Genomic DNA, 16011 nt, shown 5'->3' on the forward strand with positions numbered 1-16011 from the left:
AAGAGGGCACGCAGGAACTCCAGCACCTCAGCTCTCAGGGTACCCACCCCTCCCAGCTCCCTAGAAAAACTCAACACTCATTCCACAAACTCAGCCATCCTCTCCAAAGCACTGCCCAGCTGCAGGGAGTGCAGCAAGCTCCCTGCTCTGGGTGCAGCAGTGTGCTGGTGGTGTTTGAGGGTCCCCAGGATGAGGGAAGAGATGAGAATCTTGACTTCATCTTGCAGAAGGCTGATTTATTTTTTTATTATATATATTATATTAAAAATGCTATACTTAAGAAAGAGAAAGGAGACATAAGAAGGCTAGCAAAGAATGATGATAAAATCTCTGACAGACCAGAGCCTTGACACAGCTGGACCATGACTGGTCACCAAGTAAAAAGAATCCACATGAGACCAAAGATGCAGCTTTTGGTAAACCATCTCCAGACCGCATTCCACAGCCATCAGACAGTTATTGTTGACATTTCTTTTCTGAGGCTTCTCAGCTTCTCAGGAGAAAAATCCTAGGGAAAGGATTTTTATAAAATATGTGAGTGACACAGCAGCAGGACCATCCTACCTGACTAAAGGGGTATTGCTCTGGTTCAGTGCTTTGAAGGTGAGATATCTCTCCCTGGCACACATCCGAGGCTTGTAGAACCGCAGCAGCCCTTCAAAGTGCTTGAAGGAAATTCCAGATGGCCTCTGGCAACAAAGGAACGCTGTCAGAAGCAGCAGCAGCACGCAGGAATGAACAGAGCTTTTAATTCTCACTCTGGATTTGTTTTAAGCAGGATTTCATCCGTTATAACTGAGCCCCCAAAGCACCCTGAGCTATTACTTTAACACACCAAGCTCGTCCCAGGGCACAGAGATCAGAAAGCCTTTCTGGCAATGGGTCCCTTCAGCAAATGCAGAACTGTTCCCTGCTGCCCCATCACCTGAAAATTGTCCAACCAGACACCCCAAGCAGAATTCAACCCCTCTTCTTGGGAAATTAGCAGGCAGCCTAAGAGATCCCACCATGGCACTTTTTTAAGACCATCAGCTATGTGCACTAAACATGAACTAATCTGCTAGAAGTGGGTTAGTTATTTTTGGGTCTTATTTCTCTTGCTGCTCCAACAAGTTAAGCAAGAACTCAACTTTCTCCCCACAGTGCTTGTCTCTGTTAAAAGCCGTTTGTAGGTGAACTCCTTCTGTTTCTGCACTGCTCACTTGTGCAGGATCTGGAAAATGGATTGTATTTTCAATTGTATGACCCATCCCTCCTCTCAGTAGTGATGCCTGGTAAGCCAAACAAGTCCTCAAGTGACCCAGAGTGATTCAGAGAGAAATCAATGATCACATGCACTCCAGAACAAACCTCCCTCATTTCACCAAGCCATAACCTCACGCAGGGCTGAAATTCAGAGCACTCTGCTTTTTCTCTGCTAACAGAGGTGAACATGAATGAAAAAAAACCCAGCCCATGGTGAGCCTGATCACAATGAAGAGAGATAAAAGCCATTTTTTGGAAGTCAGCAGCCAGGCCAGGGTGCTGCTGGCCCAGCTGTACCTGTTTGGTGACCAGCAGCCGGTACGCGTGCTGGATGGCCGTGCGCTTGTGCAGCAGCAGGGACTTGAACTTCCTCTTCTCAATGTCATTGAAGGTGTCAAACACAACAGCCAGAAGCTGAGAAGACAGGAAAAAAATAAGAAATAAGTGCTGTTTTGACCTTTATACTCTGCAGGGTTTCAGGGAGGCACAGCAGATGCTGATGGGGTCAGTGAGGTCCTGCTGGCAGCAGGGATCCCACAAAGGGATCCCCAAGATCTGATCCACTTTTTAGAGGAGGTCCAGATGTTTCTGGCCTCTCAACACCTGCTAGTGGGTTTTAAGAGCTACAAAAATGCCAGCAGAAAACCGTATCAAAAGATTAAAATGCCCTGATCTGTCCCTGGAAAGCAGGGTTTGGGGGCTGCTCTCTGGATCCACCCTTCCTGTGAGCTTTGGCTAACACACAGCAAATCCAACCCTCCATCTGGGGAGGCAGTGAAATCCAACCACAAGCATCAAATCTCTCACCCTGGGCTGCAGAATTCCTCAGCTCCTTTGGCAAGGCCTTTTCCAGCACTCACATCCTCCACCGGGCAGCCATGCTCTCACTCTGCAGTGATCAGCACTGCAGCCCTGCCATCCTGAGTAATTCCATCCCCTTCAAACTGATTTACAAAGTATTTCGGGCAAGTCCAGATAATAAAATGCCATTTTATGATAAATAATTAAGACAGAGAAGGATAATAAATTTCATGTAACTGAGTATGTCACTCCAAGCACGATATTAATGGGAGAGTAGTTGAAAGATGCTCATATAATTTGGTTTTCTGTGATTTAGTTCAATTCCTCATGGTTAGACATTAAAAGAGTTCTATCTGTAGCCAAGCTGCCACCTCTAGAAGTGTTCTGCCAAAGGGTCTGAGATGATTGCAGAGCAGTTCTGGGAATGGGGAAGACTCTGCTGAGCAATGAGCTCCACAAGCAGGCAGAGGGAAGGGAAGTGCTCCCCTGGGCACTCACCAAGTTCATGATGAAGTAGAGCTCGATGGAGAGGTACACGATGAAGAACACACAGGACCAGGGGTTGCGGGCGTAGGACGGCATCATCACATCAGGGAAACTGCACCCCAAAGGACACAAGGGTGAACCCCAAAAATCTCATGGTACACAGCCCACTGCACAGCAACAGGCACAGGGCATGGGGGGGGTGTGTGTGTATGAACTCACATCTACAGATCTGCACATTTGTACAAAATTCAGAATAAAAATAAATGTGGCAAGTGCAATCCTCACACACCCCAAACACCAAATGGGATTTGTGGTGTGGTTAAGGGCTATGCTTTGGTACTTAACAACAGCAGTACAGCCTCAGTGCAGGTGTTACCACCTCAGATTTCTTCCATCCTTTGCTAATTTCCTAATCCCCAGGGCTCTGCCTGACAGCAGATCAATATTTACTCACTGCTGTTATCCCAATTTCCCTGCAGACAGGTGAAGTGCAGCACAGGAATGGGAAGCTAGGTCTCAACAGTGAGCTGTTGGCTGACAAAGGAGCACAAACACATTTTCCCTTCTTGCACCAAGGCCTAACAAAGCTGTTTCCCCCTTAGTGCCCTCACAGTGATGAAGACATCTGAGTCCTTAGAGATAACTCTGCAGCTGAGGTCACAGTGTCCTAAAGCAAAATGGAATAGCAGCTCTTCCCATGCAGGCTGACCCTGCACATCTCTCTCTCTCAAGCAGAGGAAAGGGGTCACATATTTAGAGACAGAGCATTTCTGCAGATAAACTCTTGGCTCTGCCAGACTCCTTTGGGACAAAGAGAAAGGCTGAGATAGAAGAGCATGAACTTACTTTGAAGTGGTCAAAAGCACAAAGAGATTCACCAGGCTGTTCTCTAAGGTATTGAAGTACTGAAAGAAAAAATTCTCATGACAAAATGCAAGCAGGAACTCACAGGGACATTTTGTTCAAAGAAACAACCACCCCTCTGGATACAGGCACACCCACAATTCCCTGATGCCTTCCATAGGGAAAAGTGCTTCAGCACTTTTAAATTTCCCTGAGAAATGGTGTGTAAGGGTTAAACCAAAAGCACATTTTTATAAGTATTTTTTCCCAGGCAGCAGCAAGAACCAGTGGCTGCTGGACTCTGACCACAGCAGTGGAAGTGGCTGAGCTTTGCCCCAGACACCTCCTCCCCTGGGGACAGTGGCAGGTGGCTCTTCTGGCTGAATGAAGGCACCAAGAACAAGGAACAACTCTGAGAATGCTCCCTTTGGGACATCCTCTCTTGGAGGAAGCTCCTTTCACAGTCTTCCTCCCCACAGAGGGTAAAGCAGGGTGGCACTGCCAGGAGCAGCCAGTGTTTGATCTCACATGGTTTAATTAACTATGACTGCACTGTAATGCTGAATTCTTAATGAAAAAAAAATCAAGATACTCACTGGATCCGAGTGGTTAGGAGAAAACAAGTAAAAACCTAAAGAGGCAGCAGAGAAAACAGAGGAGGAGAGAAAGGAAAAAAAAAAAAAACAAACAAAAATAAAGTCAGTTCAATGTTGAGCAGTGGAGCAGTTCCCAAAGGGAAGGTCCCACTAACAGCAAATCCTCTCTGACACCCTGAGGATGGGAGTATGTGGAAGACTTTCTCCACAGAGATCTGCCAATAGATGTCATTGGCATTTCCCTGCTCCTTTTGGAAAATAAACTTTCTGGGAATGGTTTGGGCTGTAGCAGGCACACTCCAGACACATGCATTTGTGGGGATGCAGAATCAAGTGTTAACACTGAGGAAGAGCTGGTGGAAGCAGAGCTTGAAAACACACAGCCACTGACTGTGCTCTGGAAGAGGTCAAAAGGGCTTTTGTCTCAAAATTAAATACTCAGCCTTCAGATGTTTTGGATGTTTTAACTCTGCCTGAAGACTGCAGATGAAATAGAATAAATGGAAGATGCTGGCAACACTTTGGATCTGACCAGCTTTACATTCATCCAGGCTGCTCATGCTGCTTTTGGACAATCACTGGTTAAGAGCATCTCTTCTCCAGCCATAATACAACTCACCCAGAATAGCAAAAATCACCATGAAGAAAAGCAGGAGGAGAAGGATGTCAATAAATGGTGGGAGGGACTGGAAGATCTGTCGCAGATTTCTGAAAAATAAGAGAAAACATTAATAAATTAAAATTTGCACATTTACTCCTCCAGGTTGTCAGGGGAAAGAAAATAACCCACCACCACCCCCCACACTTGAGGGCTTTCTTCCCACTCCCTCCAAGGATCAAAAGTAGAAAGCTTGCTAAATTAGGATCATTTCCAAGCTACCCATCTGTCCTTTGCAGTCAGCTCTCAGGTACTGCAAACAACACTAATGTCATGTTGTCAGCTCTGCTTCTGCAGACTGAAGACCAGCCCTGATTCACTGTGCAGTTTCCAGGCAAGCCCAGGAGCAGGGCCAGGGCAGCCACACCCTGTGCTGGTCTCTCTGAGCTGGTTTATACACCCAAGCCCTGTGCACCACCAGCACATCCACACTTAGCTCACAGTGGAACCATCTCCAACACAAATGCCAGTGAAAGACACTGACTTTCCCTGGATGCTTGCAGGATTTTGTTGGAATGCATGAAACAGAAGCCTCTCTGAGTCCCTCAGAGAGAGAAAGGAATGCAGGGATTAAATTGGAACCTTTAGAGAAAATGAAATATATTAAGCCACACAGAAATGAAGTAAAAGTGTAAGCTTTCGTTTTAAGTAAGTAGAAATATATTTTAAGTGTCTTAAGAAACTGTGTTAATTAGTAAAAGCCCTAAAGTCTAGTTTAAATTTCAGTAGTGTTACCTTTCACAAAATTAACTTAGTGCTAGGCATAATGAAAACAGAACATTGCTTGCATTTCTGGATAGAACAGACAGAACTATTTGCATGAACAGACAGAACTACATGTGTAGATTTTGGGTAAGAACTGACACTGCTTTCACACATTAGAATCAAGCTCAGATAGGAAGAATGTTTTAGAATTGTGTTTTTAGCTCATTGGATGATTTATGAATAAAAACCATCTGTATTGGGGTGCAAAGGAGAAGGAAAAGAGGGATAGTAGCTGCTAGCTGCTGCTCAGAACATCAGGACTCTACGCCAGGAAGCTTTAGCACGGACCTCAATACTCTGAACTCTTCGAGACTGACGTATTCACGCAATAAACAACTTTACAACAACTACAACATCTCCCATCTCTTTGAAGACCCAGAACCCATGCCCAACTCCAAGATCTGAGTGCTTTCCCTCCAGCCCAGCCCCAGGAGCGAGGGGAGAGCCCAGCATCACCTTCTGACAGCCCCACAGTAGCGGCAGTCCACGAGGAAGATGCAGCGCAGGGCGCGGGTGATGCGCACGTGCGAGGTCTGGCGCACCAGCACCACGATGGCCTCGATGAACTGCACCAACAGCACACACGTCTGCAAGAAAGGGGGGATCACAGGCAAAGCTTGGCCTCAACACCTGTTCATCTGCACATCTGAAGGACGGGAGGTGTCCCTGAGTGTTGGAACCCAGGACATCCCTCTGGCTGCCCTGCCCAAGGAGCTCAGAGACCTTGGCACAGAGCCCCAGACCCCTGTGCCTTTGATCTTGACCCATGGAGCAAATTACCACCTTTATATGAAGAATTACAAGTCAAAAGAGTTTAAGTAGAATAATAGTCTGTCACAGGGTGAAAAAATAGATTTTGGAGGTTTTTATAATGGGGGCTCGGGGTCCCATGATGGAGGAATTTGGGTGTGCCTTGTCCTTTTTCCTTCTTCCTAGCCTCCATCTTCTGGGTGATGCTAGTACTTTTGGATTGGTTTAGAGTAGAAGCTCACTGTCTAACATAGGTGATAGGTAGTGGGAAGTTATGGTAAATAATGTACATGTAGTTTTTAGTATAAAAAGATAACACCACCCTAGGGGCAGGCAGAGTGCCTCTGTCTGACCTGCTGAATGGACCTCGGCAGGCCAGAGAAAGCATTTTATAGGTAAGACACAATAAACATCCTTGAGAAAAAGAACAGAAGAGTTCTGACTCCTTCTTAGACTTTCTAATGTATTTTGGGGTGACTGTGAGCAGCAGAGATCCTGAGACCTGAGGGGATCTCACATGAATCATCCGGCAGCTGGGACACAGCAGCTACATCACCCTGCCGCAGTGCAGGCCAAGATTGCATCTGGCTCTTTGGTTCTTGGAGGTTCTAAAGGAGAAACCTTGACAATCAAGCAGAAAACTCACCTTGACCATAGTCCTTTTGTGCCTGATAAAGGTTTGGAAGCCCAGCCACCTCATCTTCATGGAGAGCTCAAAGACGACCACGATTAACGCGAACAGCTCCAGGGTAGCGTGGACCTGCCGCAGCACAGGTTCGGTGAGCACAGCAGCACAGCACAGGCCACACTCCTGCCCCTCCTTTTCCAAGGAGCAGCTGGCTTTGACAGCAGTCTGAGCATTGCCTTGTGGCATGCAGGAAAACCCCAAGCCACTCTTTTACAGCTAACATAGCAGTGTTTTTCAAAATTTCTATATCTATTTCAAAATTTCTATATCTACTGCTTTGTGCTTTTATTAAAGCCTGGGCAGTTTTTCTCTAAGCAGTACCAGGCAAGAAATTCTTGAAATCCTTCTGGGCTTGAGCAACACAGGAAAAAACTTATTGATATCTCGGCCTTTTGTTTCAAATGTATCAATAACTTGAGCAGAAACACTTTGAAAAAAGATGGAGACTGTAATTTTTTTTAGTGGAACACACAAGGAGAGCTTCTGGGCAGGGAGAGTTTATACAGAGAAGGGTTTTTCCTTGAATTAGACATTCTGGATAATCACAGGGAAGGTCCCGATCTGTGTTCTAGGAACCAGTGGTGGTGATGGGGTAATGACACCAGCCCTGACAACAGCTTTGAAACCACCTCATCAAAGCCCACAGACTGCTGACTTATCTCATGAAAAAGGAAAAACCCACCAATTTCTGTTACTAAATGAAGAACTGCACAAACTGATAACACAAAATGAGTATCACTTTCATTGTGGTCTGCCTAGATCAGACGGAAAAAGGAAGTTTTGCTGTCTGGCCTATCTGCTGTCAACCATTTACAGAACAAAGCAGGTGGATTTTTTTCCTCTTACTGCCTCCTCCTTCCTCTCGGTTTAGCCATCATTTCCCTCTTCCCCAGGCTGCAGAGGGCCAGGTACTCACAAAGATGCCCAGGCGGAGCATGGGGACGGCTGGGGCCTCGCACAGGGACAGCAGCAGCAGCAGCAGGGCCGTGCTCAGCTCCATCAGGTAGAAAAGGTGGTTGTGTGCAAAGAGGTAGGCAGCGAGCGCTTTGGCATTTTTGGGGTGGGTGAAGAACTTGTCATTATTTTCTCCTTCCTAGGGCAGCAGGAATAAAGGAGGGAACAGCATTAGTGACTCTTGGTACTATAAAAGAGTGAAGAATGCAGATTTTTATAGGGATTTGATACAATTCCCAACAGACTACTCCCATTTACAGCCTGTTGTTGATGTGTTTATTGAGGAATGGACTCTACACACACGGGACATCCCCTTCTGCTCATAACCACATTTCAGTAATGAAACTCTTTAATACCCACAAACTCCTGCTTCAGAAACCCCTGAGGCTTTTCACAATGAGGCAGAGAGCTGGGAGAATTTGTAAAGGCAGGCAAAGAAGCTTCAGCCAACATCCCAACACAAACACAGCACTTCATTTACTTGCAACTATTTCTACATGTTTACAGACTTGTTTGATTAAACTTCTCCAGGACAGAACACGAAAACACCCAGATAAGCTCCAGGGCACCTGGCTGACAGTTGTTCCTCCTTATCTTGGCCTTGCAAAATGTCTGGGAGAAAACATTGGAGCACACACAGTGTTTTCTGCTTCAGGAATGTAGACAGACTCTATGCAAAATTAACAAGTCTCTATGCTGATTTGTCACTCCCTCTTAACTAGAAAGCTTAATTAACATTAAAAGGTCAGATGCTCCATCTTAACACTTTGCCTACAACTGATTTTCAAACAGCTACATCATGACTATTTTTACCCCTAGGATGAAACTTAGTTTGGGGAGATTTTAGAGGGTTTTCATCAGAACCACCCAATAGCTTCTTCTTTTTCTTGAGTCAACAGTTCTGGCAAGGGAGCTTTTGTCACTCACAGGAAACTTGCTGCCTCTTGGGAACTGTCATAAGAGATCACTTTTCCCCAGCAGGGCCACACAGATGCACAAGAAGTGGTGAGGTTTTGTTTAAATTAACATCTTCCCAGGCAGGCAATTACTGCAAGGACAGCCAAGCTATTACTATCAAAGCAGAATAGCTGTGATTGCAAAAGGATAACGAGGTCAGGGAACTCTCCTTTTGGAAGGGAAGCATTCCCCAGACTTGCTCAGGAGAGGGTTCCCAGTGTGTCTCACTGGATCCAGCTCACACTGGGGTTCAGAACAAACACTGCTGGGTCAGAGATCTGGGCTGGAGCAGGACAGAGCCAGCCCTGCACAGAGCCCAGGCTGAGATCAGCAGGGTCCTTTCCATCCACCCTGGCAGGACACACTTGTGGAATGACAAACAGCCTAAATCCTGCCTCCTGGGAGCCAAACAATTCCAAACGTGCCTGGACAGCAAAACCCTCCTATCCAGACCCAACACTTGCCTGCAGCCACTGCTCACAGAACTCTCTTTAACTGATTCTACCTCATTTCAAGGACAGTGTCACCGTGGCCATTGGTGAAGGCAGCAGCAGCAATCATCCCCATCCGAAGGGCCAGACCTGCTGTGCCCATTACCATCAGAGCTGCACAGCTCAATGACCCTTTGCAGAGCTGCTCCAATAATCAGGAGTTCAAACAAAAGCCTGGGATGGAGGCTGAAGCCACCCTGCCATTGTCACACCACGGAGCTCAAGTGTTGTCAAGATCCAGCCTACACTGGTTTAAAATATCTGAGAAGTGAGATTTCTCAGTCCAGCGGGGTCAGAGCATGGAGGAACAAATGGTTTTTATCACCTTGAAGTGGCTTAAACAAAAAAAACAACCTGCTGGGTCCAAAGCATCCCAGAGTTTTGAAAGGGAAGGAAGAGAAGGAAGGATGGACAGTAATGGAACCAGCAACCACTTCAGACTGGACAGCTCTGGGAGAAGCTCAATTTTGGGGGCTAATTCCTCACACCAGATGCACAGCAACCTTAAAAAAGCAAACCCTTTGTTGCAGTAAGGATGGTGTTTCTGCTAACTGAAGCATGGGTGGGGTTTGATTCTTCGTTGTTTTAAATATTATAAATTTCACTTCTGGGCTGATCCTAACCCCAGCATCCTTTAATCCTGTAGAAATCAAGACCTCTGCTTTCTCTTGTGCCTCACATGACCTGCAGGACTTGACTGACACTAATTGGGCCATCCCATGGCCTAGGCAGGATTGGGACCTGCACTTCCAGAACAGGAGAGCACTGACCATTCCCCCTGGAGTGACTGCAGAAATGACAATCTGTGACCAACTGAAATGACAATCTGTGACCAGCTGCAGAAACTTCCATGCCAAGGTGGCAGAACTGTGCATGTGCTGAACCCCCAGCCAGCACAGCCCTTGGGACAGGATTGGGTATTTTGTTGTTGGTTGCCCCAAATGACTCCCAAAGCCCACCTGGAGGTGCCCCCAGCACCGCCCCACTCCCGAAGCAGAATGCATTGAATTTTCAGCCCCAGCACAGAAGCTGTTTGCTTCCCATGGCCAACAACCAGTGTATCTCCTGCAGAGCACTGTCCCCCCACGCAGCAGGGCTCACCTGGAGGTAGATGGCTGCCTCTTGGTAGTTCATCTCCCAGTTGTGGCGGGCAGAGCCCTGCTGGGCGCAGCACTCCCTGGCCGCGGGGCTGGAGGCATCGCTGACCACGTCGTAGCTGCCTCCATCTGCAGCAGAGAAACAGGGATCAGCCATCAGGAGGGCTCTGGGATCACAGACAGCCACAGCAGCTGGGAAGTGGCAGCTGCACACTGACAAATTGACTCTTGGCAGGTAGGAGCTTTAAAGAGACGCTCAAAGGCAGCACTTGCACACGGGGATGCTCCCGGAAGATCATCGGAAGAGACAGCTTCCTACTCAGTGCAGCAAGCAGCTCTCCTGGCTCAGGGGGGTGTGCTGTCATGCCTGAAGCTTGCTATCAGCAGCACAATCTACAAGCAGGCAGGTAAGAGCCACCAGCCTCCCAGGATGGAGAAGAGTGTTTGCTGAAGGAGCAGGAAGAGCAGGAAGCTTTTGCACATATCCCTGGAGCAGAGGCCATGGAAGGATGGACACAGCACTGCCCCTGCCATGGGGCACCAAAGTGAGGAGAGAAGCTGTCAGTATTTTGAGCAGAAAGCCCCATTTCTCCCAGCACTTCACTAAATAACACATCAACACTCTGAGGTGCTGATGAGTACTGACACCCCTCTGATGCAAACAAACCACAAGATGAATTTTCTGTTCACACTGCACGCATTAATTCTGACATTTCTGAGGGCCTGTCCTTCTCACCAGCAAAGAACTACACAACAATACCATATTGAACATGTGAACCAGATTTTGTAAATAAAGATTTTGTTTAAAAATACCCCAAAACAATTAAATTGCAAAACAGCAACTCCCAAGAAGAGCTACACATCCACAGTGCCCTTCCCACAGGAGAGTTATACAGGGCATGTATGTAAACTCCAAAATAACTGCCATTTTTGCATTCTGCAGCCTCAGTGCTATTAAGACAGATGAAAACTAAGCGAGAAGACAATTACTCTACAAAAAGGGAATGTCACTTGGTTTCTTCTTCTGGGACTGGGGGTTTTATTTTACCTTTGACAAAGAATACTGAGCAGAGAACCCCCAGCAGTGACACCTGCTTAGGGCCTGTGGTGGAGCCAGCCATACTCTCAGTTCTTCAGAGTTTCAGACATTTCCCACATCACATGGTTGTTCCTGCTCTCAGAAGAGACTTCCCTTCTACAGTGCCTCATGTTCCCAAAGTGGGTACATGTAAAACTGAGCTTGCCAGCACAGCAGTGCTGATTTCCCCCTTTTTTTTTATGAGCACAGGAGCTGTGGTGTGGCAGCTCGTTCCCTCTGTGTTCAAAGTTGTTATCTGAGAGTGGGCAAAAAGCACCACGAGGTTCTCTTCCCCTCTCATGACAGCCTGCTGAAGATTTGCTGTGACAAAATAATCCTGGATGAATTACTGATTCAGTCTCTCCAGAACACCCTCTGGAGTGGAGAGGGAGCCCATGCCAAAAACTCTGCACCCGCCAAGAGAAATGGCACCATGTGCTGCTGGCAGAGGCAGGGAGTGGGAAGAAATCAGAGCCCCTTCACCAGTGCACAGCCACAGCTGCCTCTTCCACCCCCAAATCAAATTAAGATAACATTTCTCTGGGGTTTGTGAAGACCTTCCAGATTGCACACTCAGGTTGCTGAGCATTCTGCAGCACGAAGCCTGTTTCTCTTCCCTGCTTCCCCCACACCCTTAAAATACCACTCAAAATCTGGACAAATGTTTGAATGAGGCCGGTTCCTCCCCCACACCCCTTGATTTAGCACAGCTCTTGGAAAAAAAAATAAAAAAACTGAATGATGGAGTTTTTATTTATCCATGGAGCTGGAATGGCAGCCTTCTGGTTTGTCTGCTTTTTAACTAAGAGATGACAGCCATATGCAAAAATCAGAAGCGTTATATTGCAAGCTCTAAAAAGTTCTTAAATGTTATTATTTATAAAGCTTTTGCTGGGGATGTGTCTCAAAAAGACAGACTCCCTCAAACTGCAGCCTGAAAGCAAAACCTTTTCATATTTGATGCTTAATAGTTACAGGAGGAGCATATCTTCATCAGAACCTGGGCTTTACATTGCAGAATATACAAAATTTACGAGGATCAAAACACACTGTGACCAAAACAGCAAAGGTTTGTAGCAGTAACCTAAACACCAACACACTGGACCCTGCCCAAAGATGCCAAAATCACCTTTAACCCCGACAAAGATGCCAAAATCACCTTTAACCCTGACAAAGATGCCAAAATCACCTTTAACCCTGAAGCAGCTCTTTTGCAAGAATTAACCTCTCTGGAAAGGACAGGCACTAGGAAAAGACACACTCCAGCAAAACCCAGGACAGGACCCTGCTCTGTGCTTCCCACAGGAGAGCTGTCCCAGCTCTGAGACCAAGGTTGCAAATACAAAACAGCACTCAAGAGATGCAAATCAGAACCAAAAAACAGCTCTAGAAATCAAGATGCTTTCCTGCTGTCTAAACCAGGCACAGACAACAGCACAGGCACGCCAGTGTTCCGGTGGGGAGCTGCATTTTGTGGATCAGCTCCTTCCCCATCAGGTACCAGAAGGTTGATCTAGCATCCCTGAGGCAACAGCATCATCTGGGTCATAAATAATAATAAAAATAATAATAAATTCCAAGAGCAGCCCTCTGACTGTGTGCTTGGCAGCCCTCCAGCGAGCTAATTTCCTCAGCTGCTCCCATGATAACAATGACACAGACTAATGCAAGCTCGGCTCCGCTCGTGCTGCACCACATCCCCGACGGCGTTTACCATCAGTATGGAGCTCAATGAGATAGGAGGATCTCTGCACGGGGCTCCCGGGATCCTCGAGGTAGATGGCAGGCAGCTCCCTCCACTGCATGGCAGCCCCTGGTGCTCGCAGCCCGCCGCTCCTGCCTCCCCTTCCTTCCTTCCCACAGCTGCTCCTCGGGGCAAAGCTCCGCACAAGAGATCCTGCTCTGCTGCCTGCAGAAGTGAGCGCCTTCTCCCCTCCTCCCCTCTGAGGAAGAGCTCCGTGAGAGATCCTTTCCCTGGCTGAGATTTGGGAAGGTCGAGCTGCAGGATGAGGAGTGAGATCCTTTGCCTGGGTGTTTCCCGGGGTGAGGTTTGGGAAGGTTGAGCTGCAGGACGAGGAGCTGCCAGGCACAAGCGTGGTGCTGGCGAATGTGCTGCGCTCTCGTGTTTTGGCATTTAGCACAAGTTGCTCACGATGAGCTAACGGGGAGAGGAGTGGAAGTGCTGAGCAGGCACAGCGAGGGATCTCCGGCACGAAAAAGAAAACAGATATTTGGTGAAGTTTGCGGCGTGAGGGGCACGCCAAAGGAAGAGAAGTGAGCCGGTCACAGATGGCAAAGCTTCCTTCCTTACACTTGTGTAACTTGTCCCAGGCGTTCCCTGAAAACAGAGAGAGGCAGGGAGGGAGGGGAAAAAAGAAAAGAGCGGGGGGAAAGAGGAAAAAAAAAAAGGAAAAGCAAAACCAGCTGGCTGCTTACACAAGGCATCCAGAACGAGACTGCCGGGACTCCAGCATTTCCATTCAGTGCAGCCGAGCATGCTCCTGTGTAAATAGTTTCCATATGTCATCATTACAATAAAAAACAAAAAAACAAGGAAGAAAGAGAAGGAGCATAAACTTTCCAGAGCCCAAACCTCTCCCTCTGCAAAACAAATTCCCTGCTTAGTGGAAGGAAAAACTCTCCATGGGCCGAGAGCAAACAAACTCCTCTCATTCAGAGGAGCTCATGCAGCCATGGGGGATCTCCAGGGCAGAGCTGAGAGGAGAATAAGGGACAGAAAACATCCACAGGAGGCTGGGATAAATCACCCTTCCCAGGCAGCTATTATACATCAAACTCAAGTCACTCTGGAATTCCTGGTTTTTGATGTCTGCACTTCTTCAAATAAATAGTAATTTTTTTCAAAATTCCAACAAACTAGTAACCTCCTACAAATTCAGAGAGTTATAAACCAGCCCTGCAGGGCAGCTCTTCCATTTGCCTTGGAGCTCCCCCAGCCTGGCTCTCATTAGCCAGCTTGCCAGATGTTCTGCCTGCCAGCCAGCACACACTTCCTATGGCCTTGCACTGAAACAGACTGAGATTCCCTCACTGGCTCACTGCCCGCCTCCAAAGCCTTCACTGGACTTCCCAGGGCACTCTCCTAAATGCTTGAGGATGGTTTGGATGATAAGTCTCCATCTTGCCCAGATATTGCTATTTTAGCAAGTACACCCGTGATGACAGAACATATGAAGGCAGAAGTGACTTAAATCAGCAAAAAATATCCTTATTCTGTCATCCACACTGTTCATGCATCACGTGTGGAGTCAGTGTAAGATGCAATATGCAAGTTGCTCCAGTGAGCTCCATGTGTGAGTAATGTTTCGCTTGACAGGCAAAAACAGAAATGCCAAGGACACACAGCTTTGGAGACAGACACATCTTCATCCACGTGGCCTTGCAAGGTCCCTGATCCATCAAAAGAGGGAAGAGGAAGGAAAGCATCACTTCCTGCATGGGGGAAAGGTCAAACTCTCCAGGCACGTGGGCTGGGCAGCTCCAGTCACCAGTGTGTTCAGGGCTGGATGGAGCTTGGAGCAATCTGTTCTCCAAAAATGTGTCTCTTCCTTCCAATCCAAAGCATTCCATGATTTTACCATTCCACCATTCAGTTGGAGTAATTTTTTTCAGGCTTTGCATTCCTCACTGCCATAACCTTCTCTATTTCACCATCTTCACTGGATCTGTAATTCCCAAACTCAGTCACAGAGCCCAAGCTTTTGGTTTAGTATCAACATAACCAGGAATCCCACAGCACTGAACATGAGCCCAAGGAAGAAGGCAGATCCCAGCAGGATCAAAGGTTCTCTTGGTGCTCCTGGATCTCCTGAGCTCACACCCAGGAGCCCTGTGCTGGCTGAGGTTTCTGGCTCTCTCAGCTGCTCCCTGAGGCTGTGGTGAGGATGGACAAGGAGAAGGACAGCACTCCAGAAGCATTCCTCTCTCCTGGAAAGCTCTCATCAGCTGAACACTTACTACAGAAGGCGCAAATCCATAAAAAAACATGGAAACAAGGTAGATGCCTATCCTTCCCCAACACAATCTGTGCAGGCATCTTCAGTCCCAAAGCCAAGATTTTAGTCAAGTATTGGAGTTGTCCCAGCACCAATGATGGCATTTTCCCTCCCAATGGCTCACAGGCCATGCAGCTTCACCTGCAGAGGATAAATCTTCCCTCTGTCCTCCAAGAAGGCTGATAAGAGACTGCTCCTTCCAAGCATTGAGGCACAAACACACATGGGCTTGTCTCTTCAAGGCCAGGCTCACCTACCCCGGAGAAAAAAAGCTGCCTGGAAAGCACAGCTGGTCTGGCACTTGGCCACACATCTCAGAGGTGAGACAGACAGACCGACAGGGAAATCTCTGCCAGATTGGCAGCTCAGCGCCGTGCCAACGGGAGCATCGCAGGGCTGGTCCCTGCTGCCCAAAACATCTCAGTGCCTGTCCTGGTTCATTGTGGGAAGGAAGAGAACAGCCATGGGGAAGTCTAAACAATTTGCTGTCAGTTTGTTGCCTAGGAAAAAAGGGCATCTCCAACAGAGAGCAGTGCCAAGCCCTTCTGCTACAGGAGAAGTAATCTACTTCGGAATATTCCGAGCC

General features: G+C 47.5%; 1 protein-coding gene across 1 annotated transcript in view; it reads right to left on the bottom strand.

The window, feature by feature from the left end:
- The window catches only part of TPCN1 (two pore segment channel 1), a 42191-nt gene that overhangs the window by 14272 nt on the left and 11908 nt on the right, over positions 1-16011 (bottom strand). Inside the window, exons 3-12 of the mRNA XM_059485223.1 lie at positions 10336-10460; positions 7749-7925; positions 6791-6904; positions 5851-5981; positions 4591-4679; positions 3972-4006; positions 3379-3437; positions 2545-2644; positions 1543-1659; positions 565-689 (exon numbers count right to left, since the gene is read on the bottom strand). Of these exons, the coding sequence (XP_059341206.1) occupies positions 565-689; positions 1543-1659; positions 2545-2644; positions 3379-3437; positions 3972-4006; positions 4591-4679; positions 5851-5981; positions 6791-6904; positions 7749-7925; positions 10336-10460 (1072 nt within the window). The remainder of the gene's footprint in view (positions 1-564; positions 690-1542; positions 1660-2544; positions 2645-3378; positions 3438-3971; positions 4007-4590; positions 4680-5850; positions 5982-6790; positions 6905-7748; positions 7926-10335; positions 10461-16011) is intronic.

Source organism: Ammospiza nelsoni, chromosome 18 (genome assembly GCF_027579445.1).
Source record: "Ammospiza nelsoni isolate bAmmNel1 chromosome 18, bAmmNel1.pri, whole genome shotgun sequence".
Taxonomy (NCBI): domain Eukaryota; kingdom Metazoa; phylum Chordata; class Aves; order Passeriformes; family Passerellidae; genus Ammospiza; species Ammospiza nelsoni.